Source organism: Rhinichthys klamathensis, unplaced genomic scaffold, assembly GCF_029890125.1.
Source record: "Rhinichthys klamathensis goyatoka isolate OS25496 unplaced genomic scaffold, OSU_Roscu_1.1 h1tg000534l_1, whole genome shotgun sequence".
In the NCBI taxonomy this organism is placed as follows: domain Eukaryota; kingdom Metazoa; phylum Chordata; class Actinopteri; order Cypriniformes; family Leuciscidae; genus Rhinichthys; species Rhinichthys klamathensis.
This window is the reverse complement of record NW_026607010.1, coordinates 46,561-65,022: the sequence shown is the minus strand read 5'-3', so window position 1 is coordinate 65,022 and position 18,462 is coordinate 46,561. Positions and strand designations below refer to the sequence as shown.

Genomic DNA, 18,462 nt, shown 5'->3' with positions numbered 1-18,462 from the left:
GAGACCGGACCGTTTGGAACTTTAATTGAATATCCCTACTCTAAAGGTCAGTCCCAAAGACAGTAATTGGTGGACCTAGATGTACAGATTAGGCCTAAACTCAGTTTTTGGACATAAAAACTCTAAAGGTCGATCTCAAAAACAGTAATATGACATAAACATCGCAAAGGTCAGTCCCAAACGCAGTGGTTGGACCTAGATACTCTACAGATTATTCCTAAACAGTGTTCTAGGACCTAAAAACTCAAAAGGTCAATCTTAAAAACAGTAATTGGACCTAAATACTTTAAACATCAGTCTTAAAACAGTCAGTGATTGGACTTAAATACTCTAAAGATCAACTCAAAGCACATTACTTAAACCTATTTACTCTAAGGGTCTGTCCCAACTCTCAACACAGTGCTTGGACCTAAATACTCTAAAGGTCAATCTCAAACACATTGATTGGACCTAGATACTCTAAAGGTCAGTCCCCAAGACAAGTGGTTTGACCACTTGCCTGATCTAAAGATCAATTCCAAACACCTTGCTTGGACCTAGATACTCTAAAGGTCAGCCCCAGTAGATTAAATCCCACCCTGAAATCCAATCCATTTGCTCATGTTACTTTCCTCTCTTTTATAAGAGCACTTCTCAGAATGTCTCTCATTCTGAGCATCACCATTCACCATCCACCGTCACTAAGTCTGCATTGGTCTCCCTTGTGCATGTGCTTTCTAATCTGAACACTGTTTCCACTGATCCAATTCTGCTGGATGTTCCTCACTTACCACTTTACCACTGAAATGGAGCTGGTGCCAGGGCTCAGACATGGGTTCTGCAGTCTTCTCTGAGAAAACGTTCGGGGTTTCCACTGACTCTAGAATATATATATATATATATATATATATATATATATATATTTTTTTTTTACAGTTATTACATTTGACTGTTGTATGTAATCATACTAGGTATAGTTAACACAAGCTATCTAGCTGGAGTTGTTTGTAACTTTGTTACTATGACATTATTATGTTTTCGGTCCATAATGTCAGTGAATCCTGCTTTTAATATCAGCAGGTTAAAGACGACAAATACGAATCACATTTTTCTCACCAAAAACCACCTTTTCTTTGGTGGAAACATGTGGAATGAGGTCAGTTTGGGCCCCGGCACCGTCTCAGTAGAAAAGGGATAATACTGAATCAGCAGAATCACTATGGAAACACGTTGTTTTGTTAATGAGCACTGACTGATTGTTTCTGTCGTCTGATTTGTTGATGGTGATACTTGCCTGGTTGCTTGCTGCATGTTGAATGGTCAAACTAACCACCCTGTGAATGTATGTGTATGTATGTGTGCCCTTCACACAGTGGCTGATGAGATTAACCTCACACAATGCACAGAGAACCACCCAGGTAAGCATGACCACTTACACACTCACTTCTTTTCCACACTACATGATTGTTACATCCCTGCTTGTTCTTCTTCAGTGTTTCATCATTAATTACTTTCCTAGGCCTGTTTGTCACAACATGTTTATTTTAGCACCTATATAAACAGGTTACAGCATTCACACTAAATTCAATGTAAATTCACACTTTGCAATTAAGCAACAGTTTATATAAAGATGACATGTATGTATATATATATATAAATGTAATTTAATCTTGTGATGTCAAATCTGTATTTTCAGCATCATTACTCCAGTCTTAAGTGTCACATGATCCTTCAGAAATCATTCTAATATGCTCAGAAACATTTATATCAATGTTGCAAACAATGCTGCTTAATATTTTTGTAGAAGCTTTTACTAATCTAGAAATCTTTTGTAACATTATCAATGTCTTTACTGTCACTTTTTATCAATTTTATGCGTCCTTGCTGAATAAAACCATTCCTCTTAAAAAAGATTATACTGAAAAATACTGATTCCAAAATTTTAGTTCATTTTATATATATTCTTTACATATATTATTGCCCTGGCCTGCACAACAGGTTTTAGTTTGGTTGTAAAGCATTTTGTTCTGAAAATTAATTTGATCTTAATATTGCAGTATTACAAACACACAGCTGTATTATATTTAAAATAGCAGGAGAGCTCAGACACGCTTCAGTAAGGCTGTGCTGCGTGATGAAGATAAATTCATGCAATCTTTCCTGTCCTCCACTTACATTCATTTATCTTCATCACTTAATACAGAAACACACCTTTGCTTCCATGGCTGACTACATACAATAGAAACACACACACACACACCATGTAATGTTCAAATAAATGTAGCTACTTTTATCAGGGTTATGGTTGAGATTTGTGGCGAACAGACTGCATGCTAACTGCTCGATTGTACTTTGTGGTTTAACTAACAAACTCTTCCTCAGGCTCTTCCTCACATGACGTTGGCCCATCTCTCGGCCTAAAGAAGTCCAGCTCTCTGGAAAGTTTACAGACGGCTGTCGCCGAAGTAACGCTCAACGGCGACATGCCCTTTCACCGGCCGCGGCCACGCATCATACGGGGGCGGGGCTGCAACGAGAGCTTCCGGGCCGCAATTGACAAATCGTACGACAAGCCAGCAGCCAATGCAGATGAAGAGGAGTGCATGGACACATGTACGGCTGCTCCTGATTGGTTTAAACACGCTAAAATGCAGCAAATGTAGTGATAACGGCTGCCAATTTGATTAATTGATGTAAAAAAAAATTATTGTCACTGATAATAATAGCATTTCCCCTCCCTTTTTCTTCCTGTAGTGGATGAGGACACAGAAGGAAGCTCTCGGTCAGGGCGGGATTCGGTTTCCACGGTAGCTGATCTCACTCCGCTTCCCGTCACTGAGCAACAGCTGATCAATGGCAACCAGCCTCAAAACGACAAAAAGAAAGAAAAAGGGGGGAAGGACAAAAAGAAGCCAGAGAAAGAGAAGGGTAAAACAAAGAAAGGAATGCTCAAGGGCCTTGGAGAGATGTTCAGGTAATTAAAAGCAGATCTGAGCAGTGTTTTGTGTCAGATAAAAGAGACTAAGAATAATGATGATAAGAGCGCAGATCAGCCCAGAGCACTTTTTCTTCATGTCCTTAATTAGCTCAAAATCCAACAAAAGAATAAAAAGACTAGTGAGCTCCCCACCGACGCAACCATGTTCCGACTCAAAGACTGTGCCAACAATAGGCAGAAACACAAAACTGGTGAAAGAAGTGAGTTAAGAAAATGAGTGATGTTTGCACATACAAATCTTGCCAACACTTTTGTTGTTGCAAGGGTCTTCTGGGTAGTTTCTGGAGCTTTGCTTGGTGGTTGCTAGGGTCTTAAAATAGCATCGTTTCTTTACATTTTTTAATATCCTGCTTTCTAGATATGAGCTGCAGTTGCCTTAGCAAACTTCACTTATGCTACCTCATAAATGAAAGACTTTGTTTTAGTCAAAACATTAAATGTCTATTTCAGTTTATGTAGTCCCAGAATACATGAAAATCAAGAGAAATGTTGATTTCTTTTAGTATTAATTACTGAAAACTGTTGATGGAAAATATCTAATGGAAAAATTTAAAATTTCATACTATATTTGTGTATTTTCAGTGCTTACATCACATGGTCGGTAAGAATTTTTAATGTTTTTGAAAGAAGTCCCTTATGCTCAAGGCCACATTTATGTGATAACATTAATATAGCCTAGTATAAACAGTAACATTGCGAAATATTATTGCAATTTTAAAACAACAGTTTTCTATTTGAATATATTTTAAAATGTAATTGAAAAAAAAAAAAATAGTATTTCCTGAGTGCGTCTTAAATTGAAGGGTGATCGCACTTTCTCTGTCTCTGGCCCATGATTATGTAACAACCTGGCTTTTGTGTTTATATCTCCCCCATCTTTAAATACCTTTAAGTGCTGTCTAATTTTAATACATTAATGGGTGTTTTATTGGTGGGTGTTCTGTTGTCATCTTTATTGTATTTATTCTTTTTTGTTTATATTATTTTTGTAATGTACAGCACTTTGGAGTTACTGTGTAGCCTGAAAGGTGCTTTATAAATAAATAAATAAATACCAAAATACTAATTCATTCCTGTGATGCAAAGCTGAATTTTCAGCATCTTTACTCCAGTCTTCAGTGTCACATGATCCTTCAGAAATCATTCTAATATGCTGATTTGGTGCATTACAAATGTCTTTACTATCACTTTAATGGATCTTTGTTAAATAAAATAATACATTTCTTAAAAAAAAAAAAATATCTTACTGACCCCAAACTTTTGAACAGTAGTGTATATAGACAGTCGACTGCAATACATCTAACTAGATTACCTGTACTATAAACAAAAAAATAATAATGTGGTTGATAAATGATGAATAATATTAATGGGCTGTGAGTTTGTGTGCTCTGCGGAGTGACAGTATGTTCCTGAGCTCTAGGCAGAATGGACAGTTGAATTTGAGACACAGAGGAAAAGTTTGAGTTTCCATGAAGTTATTTAGAGAGATACGAGAAGACTAGAGGGGAGAGAAAGCAAGAACGCAGCTCATTTGAAGGTTTTTGAATCTGTCAGCAATAGATAAATCATTTTTGAAAAGTCTGATATTTTAGACTGCTTCTGGGGCAGTGGAGTGTTTTAATGGCTGTCATCTGCCTCACTGAGCCAAAGCTACCTGCTACATATTAATGAGTGCTCTACATATTAATGAGCTCTGCCGAATATCACAACTCATACGTATACAAACATATTGAAAAACTCCTTTCAGCTTTCTCACACACACCACGTGCACATGTCAGCGGAATAATAATGAATCTATATGCTTGATAAAGCAAAGATTTGCAGAGAAGTTTTGCAGAGTTGCAAAACAGTGATTAGTTTGTTAAATGAATTAGAATAGATGGATTAAGAGCTTTAATGTCGGTTTAAATAGAGCAGACAGGTTTAAGAGTGTTTTTTAAAGGAGACATGCCTATTAAAATTGAAGGGGTATTTTTGTTGAATACTCAAATTGAATACTCAGTATTTCTGAGCCAAGTAGGGTTTGCAGGGAATGCAGCTTCCAAAAAATGTATTTGTTTTTAGGGCCCAAGCCTTGAAAAGGCGAAGGCCCCTATTGTTTTCCTAAGGATTATTATTTATTATTATTATTATTTTACTACCTTTTGGGCACTTTTGGGGGCCTTAACGTGCTCGAAAACTCTTGAAACTTTGCACACATCTCAGAACCCGCGGCCATCAGGGCCGGGCTGAAGCTGGTACCCGGGCGTGGCAGGGGGGCTCGACAGCGCCCCCTGGAACGGGGTTTGAACACTTGGTCCATAAATCAAACACGCTTGCATGTAATAATATGAAACTCAGTACACATATAGATCTCATCGATTCATATATACTTCATGCTCTTACTTTTTACCCCAGCCCAACAGGAAGTCGGCTATTAAGGGTTGTTTGGAAAACACATGCAATGGAATGTGAAATACTCCTCCTAGAGAATTCAAACACACGGCACGAAACTCGGTCAGCATGAAGTCAAGACACTGAGGATGAAAAATTGCCAGGGGATTTTTGATATCTCGAACGGTTTGGCCGTGGCGAGTAAACGAAATTATGGCGAGAAACGTGAAACAGGAAGTGTGTTATAACTACTGCATACATTAACTAATCTTGATGAAACTTCAGCAGTGTGTTCGTTGTAAGAGCCCGATCACATGGATGTGACTATTGTGAGTCAAAGTTATAGCGCCACCAACTGGCAGCAGGAAGTGTGTCACTTTCAAAATGCTTTTAAATCACCCTCTTATTTTTACCCGATTTGCTTCAAACTTCATGTGCATAATGTAGACACACGCCAGATGTAGACCTGTGAAAGGATTATTGATATCTTAGATACTGTTGCCATGGCAATGCATCAAACATTAATATTCCTTTTTTTAAGCTTTTTCATGCTTTTTTATGCTTTCGGGCACTTTTGGGGTTCTTAACGTGCTCGAAAACTCTTGAAACTTTGCACACGGGACAAAACCCGCGGCCATCAGGGCCAGGCTGAAGCTGGTACCCGGGCGTGGCAGGGGGGCTCGACAGCGCCCCCTTGAACGGGTCAGACAATTTGGTCCATATATCCAACACGCTTTACCCTATTTGCTTCAAACTTGATGTGTATAATGTAGACACAAGCCAGATGTAGACCTGTGAAAGGATTGTTGATATCTTAGATGCTGTTGCCGTGACAACGCATCAAACTTTAATATTCTTTTTGGATACTTTTGAGATTCTTAGCGCACTTTTGGGGCCCTTAACATGCTCAAAAACTCTTGAAACTTTGCACACGGGTCAGAAACCGCGGCCATCAGGGCCGGGCTGAAGCTGGTACCCGGGCGTGGCAGGGGGGCTCGACAGCGCCCCCTGGAACGGGGTCCGAAAACTTGGTCCATAAATCAAACAGGCTTTACCCGATTTGCTTCAAACTTGATGTGTATAATGTAGACACACGCCAGATGTAGACCTGTGAAAGGATTGTTGATATCTTAGATGCTGTTGCCGTGACAACGCATCAAACTTTAATATTCTTTTTGGATACTTTTGAGACTCTCAGCGCACTTTTGGGGCCCTTAACATGCTCAAAAACTCTTGAAACTTTGCACACGGGTCAGAACCCGCGGCCATCAGGGCCGGGCTGAAGCTGGTACCCGGGCGTGGCAGGGGGGCTCGACAGCGCCCCCTGGAATGGGGTCCGAAAACTTGGTCCATAAATCAAACACGCTTGAATGTAATAATATGAAACTCGGTACACATATAGATCTCATCGATTCATATATCCTTTGTACTTTTACTTTTTACCCCAGCCCAACAGGAAGTCGGCTATTATGGTTTGTTTGGAAGCGTATGCCCCTGGAATTCGATATACTCCTCCTAGAGAATTCAACCAATCGCCACGAAACTCGGTCAGCATGAAGTCAAGACATTGAGGATGAAAAGTTGCCAGGGGATTTTTGATATCTCGAACGGTTTGGCCGTGGCGAGGAAACGAATTTATGGCGAATAAAGGAAACAGGAAGTGTGTTATAACTTCTGCATACATTAACTGATCTTGATGAAACTTCAGCAGTGTGTTCGCTGTAAGAGTCCGATCACATGGATGTGACTATTGTGAGTCAAAGTTATAGCGCCACCAACTGGCAGCAGGAAGTGTGTCACTTCCTAAAGGCTTTGAAATCACCCTCTTATTTTTACCCAATTTGCTTCAAACTTTATGTGTATAATGTAGACACACGGCAGATGTAGACCTGAGAAAGGATTATTGATATCTTAGATACTGTTGCCGTGGCAACGCATCAAACTTTATTATTCTTTGTTGATGCTTTTGAGACTCTTAACATACTTGAAATTGCATGAAACCCGACAGACACATCACATTTATTAGACAGTAGACATGTGCAGAGTTTCAGAAACGGGCGTGGTGAGGGGCTCAGTAGCGCCACCTTTTGTCAAAAGTGGGGGGATTGATTTTATCTACAGTAATAAAAATCGGTATGTGTATTGTTCTCCTCCAGCCAGACAACTTTCTAATTTACACTCAATAGCTCCAACCAACAGGAAGTCAGATATTTTGGTTTGAAAATTGTCATTTTATGTCTCTCTCTCTCTGAGCCTACGTCTATGTGTGTGTGTGTGTGTCTGTGAGTGTGGGGAGGGGGAGGGGGGCTAGATTAACCATTTGACTGCTGTGTGGTTTGGCCTGCATTAAAAAAGAAAAAAAAATGTCTTACGCCTTGTATTTTTTAAATAAGTTGTATTAATAAGTAAAGGCATATAACCAGTTGAATTGTAGTGCATTGAAAATAGTTTTATATAATTAGTTTATTAATTAAATTAACTTGGTCAGAAAATTTGGTCCATAAATCAAACACACTTGCATGTAATATTATGAAACTCTGTACACATATAGATCTCATCGGGCCAAACAACTTTAAGCCAGCCCAACAGGAAGTGGGCTATTTTGGTCTTAATGTGGATGTTTTGCAAAACCAGGCTCTACATTTTTACCCACTCCTCTTAAGTGGTTTATTTTATTCCCACCAAACTTTTTCAACATGATGAAAAAACATTAAAGAAGCATAATTGTGAATATCTATTGAATATCTCTAATTGTTTTGCTATGGCGAGGGATTAAAGTCATGTAAAAAAAAATAAACACTAAAAGCCTCATATCTTCTAAAAATTTAATTATACACCATTTATTTCTAGATAAAATTATACAAATATCAGAACTAAACCCATTTTATTCTTGTTTTCAATTTAAGAATAATGTACAAGTTTAAAAACAGCCAGGATGCACTATTCAGTTAAAAAATAAATATATCAAATAATACATAGGGCTATACTGCCCTCTTGTGTTCAAAATCAGGTAGGCCTGTTGTATTTAAATATAGGTAGCTGCTATGTGACTCCGAGAATTTTTTCTCACCGGTTATTTGACGTGTAACACCGGGGGCTTTTATATCGCTAAGTTAAAAGTGAAAGTAAAGTAAGGACATTTATAGTGGTGGCGCTCACAGTGCGCTCGAATGAATTTCTATGGAAGTAGAAATGAAAAAACGTTCGCTCTGTTTTGCTCGCTCGTCGCCATGGACGCGCACCGTAATGAATGCCACTGCAGCCGCATACTTTTTAGTGTCACTTTAAAATTAGTGCAATATCGGGGGCCAATTGCTTGAATTGTGAGTTCAATAGTCTATTATTTTCCACGGAAAACACAACAACAAAAGAGTACAATGATAGATTCGCTTAAATAGGCGTTTTTACATAAAATAGCCTATTCCGTCATCATCTTTTCAGTCAGCTCTTCACTCTCGTGATTAATGAAATTTGACTCCTGTTGCTGATATTTGCTGCAACTTTCGTTCTGCTCACAATTTAGTAAGCAAACACGCTTCAAATGTGTTTTTATTTTATTTTTGTGTGTATATATGTGTGTATATATATATATATATAGCTTATGTTTCAAATATGAGTTAATTAACAATCGTTTGAAAGAATGATACTTTTAAACATATCACTAAGCCGTCATTAGGTGTCGCCAGGCGACCGTCTTAATGAGCGAGTCATTGATTCATTTGTTCGAACGATTCGTTCGAACGGCTGAGTCATTCATGAATGAGACAGATTATGGATTGGTCATTGAATCTTTGAGTCAACCGATTCGTTCAAAATGCTGAATCATTCAGTAATGAGAAAACACGTTGCTGTGAGATGCTCGATGGTTCTGCTGTGATCTTTGTTTAACTAGTTTCACTGCTGAAACAGAAAAAAGTCAATATTGCATATAAAATGTAAGTGATTTGACTTGTGTGTGTGTGTGTGTGTGTGTGTGTGTGTGTGTGTGTGTGTGTGTGTGTGTGTGTGTGTGTGTGTGTGTGTGTGTGTGTGTGTGTGTGTGTGTGTGTGTGTGTATGATTGTGTCTGTTACTTTTTGGATATATATCTTTTTATATAAAAAAAAATAGGCATACAACCCATATATTTTAAATGTATTGTTTGCTTTAAATTACATTAAGATTTGTATGTTTGGTAATTGAACCTGAATGAATTTTAAATGAATGTGCTATATTTCAGAGTTTTCCTTAAAATTTGACCTAACACTAACTTTATTCTCATCTGAATGATAGATTATTTATTTCTGTATAAAATAAAAAAGAGATTTTGGTTGGGTGACAGTTGTAGTTTACAGTTTGACAAAAGCACAATGTTGTGTTTTATTGCGATTGTTCACAAATATAAGTAAACACTTATGAGATAGATGTTTATGGATTGATTGGTCATTGAATCTTTGAGTCAACCGATTCGTTCAAAATGCTGAATCATTCAGTAATGAGAACGCGTTGCTGTGAGATGCGCAATGGTTCTGCTGTGATCTTTGTTTAACTATTTTCGCTGCTGAAACAGAAAAAAAGTCAATATTGCATCTAAAATGTAAGTGATTTGACTTGTGTGTGTGTGTGTGATTGTGTGTGTGATTGTGTCTGTTACAGTGATAAGAGTTTAACCCTTGTTAAACTTTAGACCTTGTCTTTTTGGATATATATCTTTTTATATTAAAAAATAGTCATACAACCCATATATTTTAAATGTATTGTTTGCTTTAAATTACATTAAGATTGTATGTTTGGTAATCGAACCTAAATGAATTTTACATGAATGTGCTATATTTCAGATCATATATTTGTTTTCCTTAAAATTTGAACTAACACTAACTTTATTCTCATCTGAATGATAGATTATTTATTTCTGTATAAAATAAAAACACCTTTGATTTTTCTTTTTTAATCAATGTAGAATGTGTAACTGAAAAAATAAACAGATTAGGGCTCTGTTTGATGACAAGAAATGAAAACCAATGCGATATGATGAATGTCCAAAAGATGGCTCCCACAGACTGTTTTTAAATAGGATTGTTTGATATGTTTTGCTTTTAAACTGTGTGTGTGTGTGTGTGTAAGAGATTTTGGTTGGGTGACAGTTGTAGTTTACAGTTTGACAAGAGTTTATAGTTTGACAAAAGCACAATGTTGTGTTTTATTGCGAGTGTACACAAATATAAGTAAACACTTTGCAGTTTGAATAATGTCCTGTATGAACAAAAGGACGGAGTATGTCTTTATGTCTACATTGTTCAATTACGCCACACACACACACACACACACAAACACTATTTTTCTAATCAGATCAGGCAAGTAATATTCTGTCTTGTCTCTTAAAAAAACAATATATATATATATATGTGTGTGTGTGTGTGTATATATATATATAAATATAGCTGCGAGCAGCGTGAAAGGGCCAAAGCCGGCGGCACCGCCACCCCGGTTATAGCGCCACCAACTGGCAGCAGGAAGTCTGTCACTTTCAAAAAGCTTTGAAATCACCTGATTGCTTCAAACTTCACTACTATGATGTAAACACACGGCAGATGTAGACCTGGATGTAGACCTGACCTTTCAGAAGGTTGCTCTCGCATACTTTGTGGTTGACATGTGCCCTCAATGCACACTTTTGCAGAGCCCACACTGATACAAGCTCTACAGCACACTTCTTTTCGACAGTCAAAGCAGGGTTACGTTTTTGCACGTCGTGCACAATAACCCTAAAGGCACCAGGGTGGCGGTGCCACCGGCTTTATATATATATATATATATATATATATATATATATATATATATATATGTAAATATAGCTGCGAGCAGCGATGAAGGGCCAAAGCCGGTGGTACCGCCACCCCGGTGCCTTTAGGTAACTAAAGGCACCGGGGTTGCGGTGCCACCGGCTTGGGCCCGTAATCGCTGCTCGCAGCTATATTTTATAATTAAGATGCACTGTTATTTAGCTTTTTAATTGTTGTTGAAACAGTTTCATCAACCTGAAATGTGTTTGTGTGTGTTCAAGGTTTGGGAAGTACCGTAAGGACGAGCGTTTGGATGGTGCAAAGTGGAAGCCAGAGGAAACTCATGTGTCGGAGGAGGAGATGCGCAGAATGAGACAAGAACAAGAGAGGTACACACACACACACACAGTCGGAGCTAATCTCCCCATCATCAGCCTTTAATCAGAGGCATTTCCTTACACTTTACCTGCCAGCCGTACCCACTTCCTCAAACCCTCTTCCTTCATGATTGTTTGAGTCCTGTTTGTTTTGTCAATGTGTTTTGTTAAAGCACTATGATGCTTTCATATGTTTTATATGTTTGTTTAATATGTTTGTCATTTTAAGTTCATCGTGTGTATGTTTGCCTGCAGGTGTGTGTTCATGTTGTTTTATTAATAATGCCATGTGAACCCCCTCCCGTTTTCCCTTCTGTCCTGTGAGACCCTGCTGAGATATCACCACTCTTTCAATTTCTTTCTTAATCTCCTACTCGTACGCTCATTCATCATCTTTTTTTTGATGGAGGTTATATAGGTGTTTTTTTAGGTCCCGTCCCGTGTGAAGAAACTAGCTTTCAATGGGGTCCAAAACAACATGAGACCCTACTGATCTTCATTGTATGGACAAAAAAACAGACATTTTCCAAAATATCTTCTATTGTGTTTATTTGCATAGTGTGTTGTCAAAGCATCAATATACACAAACAACAGTGACATATATGATGTCAAAATTAACATTGACTTTATAAATAACATTATAACAAGTGGCTGGTGTTTAGGTTAGTACCAAACTGAACAACATAAATCTGGAATAAATCTTGTTTTTTTTTTATATCAGATAAGGACATTTCCTCATTTTTAGTGTTTCGTTCATCCTGATCTATCTGTTATTCCTTGTTTGTTTTTTCTGTTATTTTTAATGTGTGTTCTGTTATTACTTTTTCAGGATCCAGGCTAAAACGCGAGAGATTCGCCAGCGTCAGGCCAGAGAACGGGACTATGCTGAGATCCAGGACTTTAGCCAGTCCACCCTGACCTCGCTTCCTCCCGAGGAGCCCCCGTATGCCGGCATCGGCTCGCTGGAGCACGGCGGGTACCATCGGATCCACACACCTCCGGACTCACCGTACACACTTAAACAGAACGGCCGCAACGGACACCCCTCCTCGCCAGACAGGTATTTACTGTAATGACACTCATTTTCTAAATATCATAGTACTTCCACTTCCTGAGTTATTAATGAATTAATCTGCCAGTTTGAAGTCAAGATGCTATTCTAAACACTCCGTCTGAGACGTATCTCCTTAAGTTGGATAAAGTGTTGAAAGTTTTCTCGAGGGCTTTCATAAAACCCAGTTTGTGAGAATGTTTTGTTTGGGTTGTGTGAGGGTTGCATGTTTTTTCTGAGACTAAAACAAACACAGGCGGAGAGAGACAGGAAGGCCACTTCCTGCAAGAACCCTCAGGGAACAGGAAGTGGGTGTCATTCCACAGAGATGCAGAAAATGGGACTGTGGGAATTATCCTCACAAATCTGCACAGGGAAGTGGATCTTAAAGGGGGCACAATGTGTGGGTGGGTGTGCTTTTATGGTCTTTAGAGACGTGTGTGTGTGTGTGCAAACAGTATAGTGATCTTACAGCTTCCTGTTTTCTGGGTTTCAGCCAATCAGCTTTATCTATCAGTTTTTTTTAACTGTTTAAACTTTTTTAACTGTCATTTTGACTCATTTAACGGTCATTTTAGTTGAAACCATGAAGTTGTTGGTGTGGCAGTCTGAAAAGACTGAGATGCCTGATGTGATGTTTTAGGATATTTAGGCTGATTGAAGCTGTTATGTCATATAATGGCAAGATGATGACATTGGCATCAACAGGAAGTCATTTTTTGTGTCATTAAATTGGCCGGAAAAAACATCTATCCCTGTAACCTATTGTAACAATTTTTCTTTAGCTACTACTTTTTAACATTAATGATTAATCTTTTATTTAAATCTTTTAATCAATCTAAATCATCCATAGACATTGAGAATGAGACATTGAGTGCATTTTAGATAAGGTTGTACAGGAACATGTTTCTTGTTTCTCATTCAGCTTTAATTATTTTATTTATTTTGCATCAGCATTATGCACCCAACTTTTAGGGTTTTTAGATTTTAATTAAAACATTTTTCATACATTTATTATTATTATTTTTTTACTAGTGAGGACTCCTGCAAGTTGTTTTTTCCCCACATTTCCAGACCCTAAACTAAAGCGCACACATTCACACATTTCACAGAAGAGACTTTGGCTTGAGTAAACTTGTATTGTGTAAACTATTGAAATGCACAGTTGGGTCCAGAACATGAGCAATCTAGAGCCATCAGTTTGTTTCTAAACTCTCAGAACAGCGCCAGAGAAAGAGGTGAAAGAGGTCACAGTGGAAATCCAACTATAATAGTCTCATTTTTACAATGTCACTGCTTTAGCCGTACACACACACACACACACACACATATATACCGAGCATCTGACCTAGAAATCAGAGCGTTGCAGCATTCTGGCTGTCAGCTGCAGTATGGTTGAAGTCCCTCAGTGCAGAACGTTTACGTAAATGAGAAATATATCTGTTCAGTCAGCAGAACTACTTTTTGGAGCCTGATAAAGGGCTTATACTCACACAAACCAACCCAGTTCAAGTCCAGTTGAGGTGTAATGATGCATTAAGATGCAAGGTGAGGAGTCTTAGGAGATGTTTGTGCATACTAAAAGGTTCTCTATATATTTCTCTCTCTTTGTCCGTCGTATGTATATATATGTGGAGTGTGTGGAGATCAGAGCGGTGGCTGATGTCTGAGGGTGTGAGTTCAATTATAAATATCTCTCTCTCTGGGGTCTCTGTCCACCCACTAGACTACATTTGGCTTTGTTAGAACGTGTGTTTTTGATCTTCGAGTCGTAATCTGTTTAATCTCTGTTTTTGTGATCGGTTGGTATGTTGTTGTTGCTTTTTTCTTGAATCACTCTGAGGATTTTATTGTTAATGGAAGGATCAGAGAAAATAAGAGAGATGAATGCCTTGCGCTGTGTGTGTGTGTGTGTGTGTGTGTGTGTGTGTGTGTGTGTGTGTGTGTGTGTGTGTGTGTGTGTGTGCGTGTGCGTGTGCGTGTGAGACGGGCTGTTTAAATGAATTAAACTCAATCTCTCTTATTCATTTCCACTCCTGACCCCTCCTCTCTGAGCTGGGATTTGATTCTCTCAGGTTTTATTAAATTGACTTCTTAGATTTGAGTCAGAGAGCGACAACGTGCGCACACACACACCATTTATGTGTTTTTTTTTTCTCTCTGTCTTTATGAGCAAGGATATCTGAGCCCTTGCTGTTCACATCTGAGCTGATGACCATGGGGCCACTGTCCATGTCTCTGGTCTCCCACCACCCTGTGTAATCAACATTCCTCCCTTCTCCTGCTGAACTTTAGTGTGTGTGTGTGTGTGTGTACTCTTGCTGAGTTGACTATGAGCCCTGTAGGGAATTTTAAAGAATGAACGTTGCAGAGGCCAATTAAAGCAGCCAAACGCACACAGAGGGTAAACATCTGACTAATCCCACAGCATTCACGCTGAGAACTCACACACACACATGCACACACACACAAGTTTAAGCTCATTATCAGCATTCCCTGGCACGCTGCGTGGAAAAAAAAAAGGCTGGGATTAAGAAAAACCAAAGCGTCAGAAACAAACTCACAGCTTATAGATGGATAAAGAGAGTGTGACACCACTGCTAATTAAAAGAAATAAATGAGTAAAGAGGAGAGCAATGAGTGGTAGCGAAATTCAGATGTGCCACTGTAAGGAAAGGCCACCTATGTGGGTTTTTAAATAGATTGATTTCAGTTACAAACAACATATTCTACACATTTCTTCTCTCTCTCTCAAGTTGAGTGAAAATGTTAGTCAAGGTTTTTTTGTTTGTTTTTTAAACCTGATTGTTGTGTAAAGTACCCTCTGACCTTTAGGTTTGAATAAGCTGTTTGTGCTGCTGTAATCAAAGACTTTTGATTTGCTTTTGCTTGACTTCTGATTGACTGTCCTCCCCATGTGTGCGGTTCACAGTATTTTAAAGGGATAGTTCTCCCAAAAATGAAAGTTCTGTAAATATTCTGTGGAACACAAAAGATATTTTGAAGAGCGTTGAGAACCGAACAACGCACAAAATATTATTCAGATATTCTCAAATTATCTGTTTTTATGATTTACAGAAGAAACAAAGGCATGCAGGTTAAGAACAGCATGCGAGTGAGTGAATAATGACAGAACTTTCAGTCTTGTGTGAACTATCCCTTTAAACAGAATGGGCTGAGTTGTTGAATAATAATAGATCTTGTATGTAAAAGTAGGTGTTAATATACTTTATGAGTGCAGTATCGTAATGACTTCTGATATAATCGTTTTTGCAGTTTAGGCCTGTTTCACACCCCATAGTGCATAACCAACCGTACTCAGAAAATATGGGTCAAATACAGAAAATACATGTATATTTTTGTATATCCTTTAATAACAAAATTGGAAATTTGTCTTTATGGACTTTTTTTTCCAACTATATTGTAAGTACTAAGTATTGTATGAACATGTAAAATCTTGATGACAACTGTCATGAATCATAATTTTCATGAGGATGAGGAATTTACATTTAGATCCTCCTTATATCTAAATCATGACACAGACCCCAAACTGTAATTGTAACCTGCTTATAAATCAGCTAGATTCAATGCAAATTATGTTTATAAGTGTGTAGTACATTCTAGAGAATTCTGAGAAGTCTGTTTACTTAAAATGTAATCTTTTGTTTAAAAGAATTTGCTAAATGAAGTCTTAGATACTGATTTACTGTATAGAAAGTGTTTGTTTGCCTGTCACTTTATGTTGCTTTAATCCTGTATACTAAAAGATAAACTAGCTAAATGGGTTTATCATGCATTTTCTGAAGCAAGAATAGGCCTTATTTTGAATATTTGCTCTGGGTGGACTGGGTGGGAAAGGGAGCTTTCTATTATACATGTTATAGCATATCAAAAATCTGAAGAGACAGAAGAGCAAAAATAATTTTGTACATGCTATGTACGTCCTTTAGGTTTATATTGTAAGTTATTTTATCTGTGAGCATAACACAGCTGATATTCCAGACCCTGCGGCTGTTCCACACACTCCACTCATGGTTTGTTTTGGAAAGATCCGCTGAGGGGTCAGTGTGTTTGCAGTGGCTGGTGGTCTGTGGTTTCAGCCACTGAGAGTTTGTGTCTGATTGTGGTTTAATGTTTATAAATGAACAGCAGGGGGGTGACATTAATGAAGCCCAACAGCGCTGGTTGTTGAACCGTCTCTCATTTGGGCCAACTTGCATGCTCTAATGATGAATGGATCAGAAGACATTCAACACAATATAGAGCTACATTACCCTTTTCATGTTGTTTTTTCTCTGAGACAATTACTGAGATGAGTTTTCGCAGTAATTCTCTCTCCTTCGCTTTCCTTCTCGCTCTGGCTAGTCAGTGAATGCTCATTTAAAGGAATAATTCAGCCAAAAATGAATATTCTGCCATAATTTATTCACTCCTACAATATGACTTGTCTTTCTTTTGCGGAGCACAAAAGAAAGAATCATCTTTCATGCAGAACTCTGTCTCTGAGCTTGTGTGTCTGTTATTGATGAAAATATTGCGCAGATTAAGCTCAAACAGGCCTCCCATGATGTAGCTAAATCCAGTATTTGCAATGTTATCTAATGGATTTAATCTGCCACAACTTGTGATTATTAATTAAGGGGCCACACATGCAGACGACAATCTTGAGTACTACAATAAACAGACATTAGCAGATGATAACCATCTGTTAAAAGCTGAGTGTTCCACTGAGACATCAGATTGTGTATTTTGTGTGATGTGGCATATGGTTTAAGATCTTCTCGGTTTCGTGTGCCTAAACTTGTAATCACTGGAGATGTGACATCAAATAGAGGTCGAAAGTTCAGAACTGAGTCAGGGTGACCCAAAAAACCAGCGTTACTGAGATCCCAGACCTCCTCGATCACCACTATGCCCTTAATTGCTTCTGGGACTGTCTCTGTAGCTTTTATTAGAAGGTAATTGCTGTATGACTTCTATGGCCCTGTTTACACCTGGTAGCAACATGGTATTTTTGGCTTGCCAATTATTATCTCTAAATATCCAGAAATATAATTTGAATCTAACAAAAATTGTGTTTTTAAACTGATGTTCATACCAGGTGTGAACAGGACTTGATTTGCAATGTGACTAGAATAGGAGTGGGTTTGTTGACTTTTGTCTCTTTTTTAGAAAGTCGAAAATTATAGTTGGGTGAAGGATAGGAAAGGATCAGTATGTAAATGTGTTTGTGTGTGTGTGCGTGCGTGCATTCGTTCATGCGTGTGCCTGTTCGTGTGTGTGTGTTTGTGTGTGCGTGTGTGAATTGAAGAGTTCCGCTGAAATGAGTGGATGCCCTCTCTCTGACCCCTCAACAAGATGACCTACTTTACTGACAGAACATTGTTCTTCTGTCGGGAACGTGCTTCTCCTCTCCCTGTCTTTTTATACTCCTTGGTTCTTTCAGGATATAGCTCCACTGCAAGTAGGCTAGTTTCTCAGTGTATTTAAAATTCTACACTTAAGAACCAAATTTGCATTGTTCTCCTCCTTATTCTAGGGTGTCATGTGCGACTGTTTGTAAAGTAGATCTTGCATCTGGCGTGAGAACACCAGGTTTTGAGCATGTGAAGGCATGAAAAGCGACTCTGTTCCAAAACTAAGTAAGCTGTCTTGATGTCTGCTGCCTACCCAGGTATCTGCATTTTCAACTTTTTTATTTTACTGTTATTTATACACTGTTATATTATGGGGTTGTTGAATGCTTGATTCTGATTGGTTGACAACAATCCACACACATCCTGAAAAGTGAAGCCAAAATATTTCGATCGCCCCCCTGGTGGTGCTGTAGTATAATTTCCATGTAATCAAATGGGACGCAAGCCAAACTAAAAAAATCCAATTAAAACTGGTTTCTGTCATTTTAGGTAGTTCTTATCACGCT

At 38.3% G+C, this 18,462-nt stretch overlaps 1 protein-coding gene across 4 annotated transcripts in view; it reads left to right on the top strand.

Annotated features, from left to right (window-relative positions):
* The window catches only part of pard3ab (par-3 family cell polarity regulator alpha, b), a 91,789-nt gene that overhangs the window by 54,801 nt on the left and 18,526 nt on the right, over positions 1-18,462 (top strand). For 2 of the 4 annotated variants that reach the window (XM_056238729.1, XM_056238728.1), the window contains 5 exons: positions 1,353-1,397; positions 2,362-2,592; positions 2,734-2,953; positions 11,393-11,500; positions 12,318-12,548. In XM_056238729.1, coding sequence (XP_056094704.1) covers positions 1,353-1,397; positions 2,362-2,592; positions 2,734-2,953; positions 11,393-11,500; positions 12,318-12,548 — 835 coding nt within the window. The remainder of the gene's footprint in view (positions 1-1,352; positions 1,398-2,361; positions 2,593-2,733; positions 2,954-11,392; positions 11,501-12,317; positions 12,549-18,462) is intronic. The other 2 variants (XM_056238731.1, XM_056238730.1) reach the window with 1 other exon arrangement.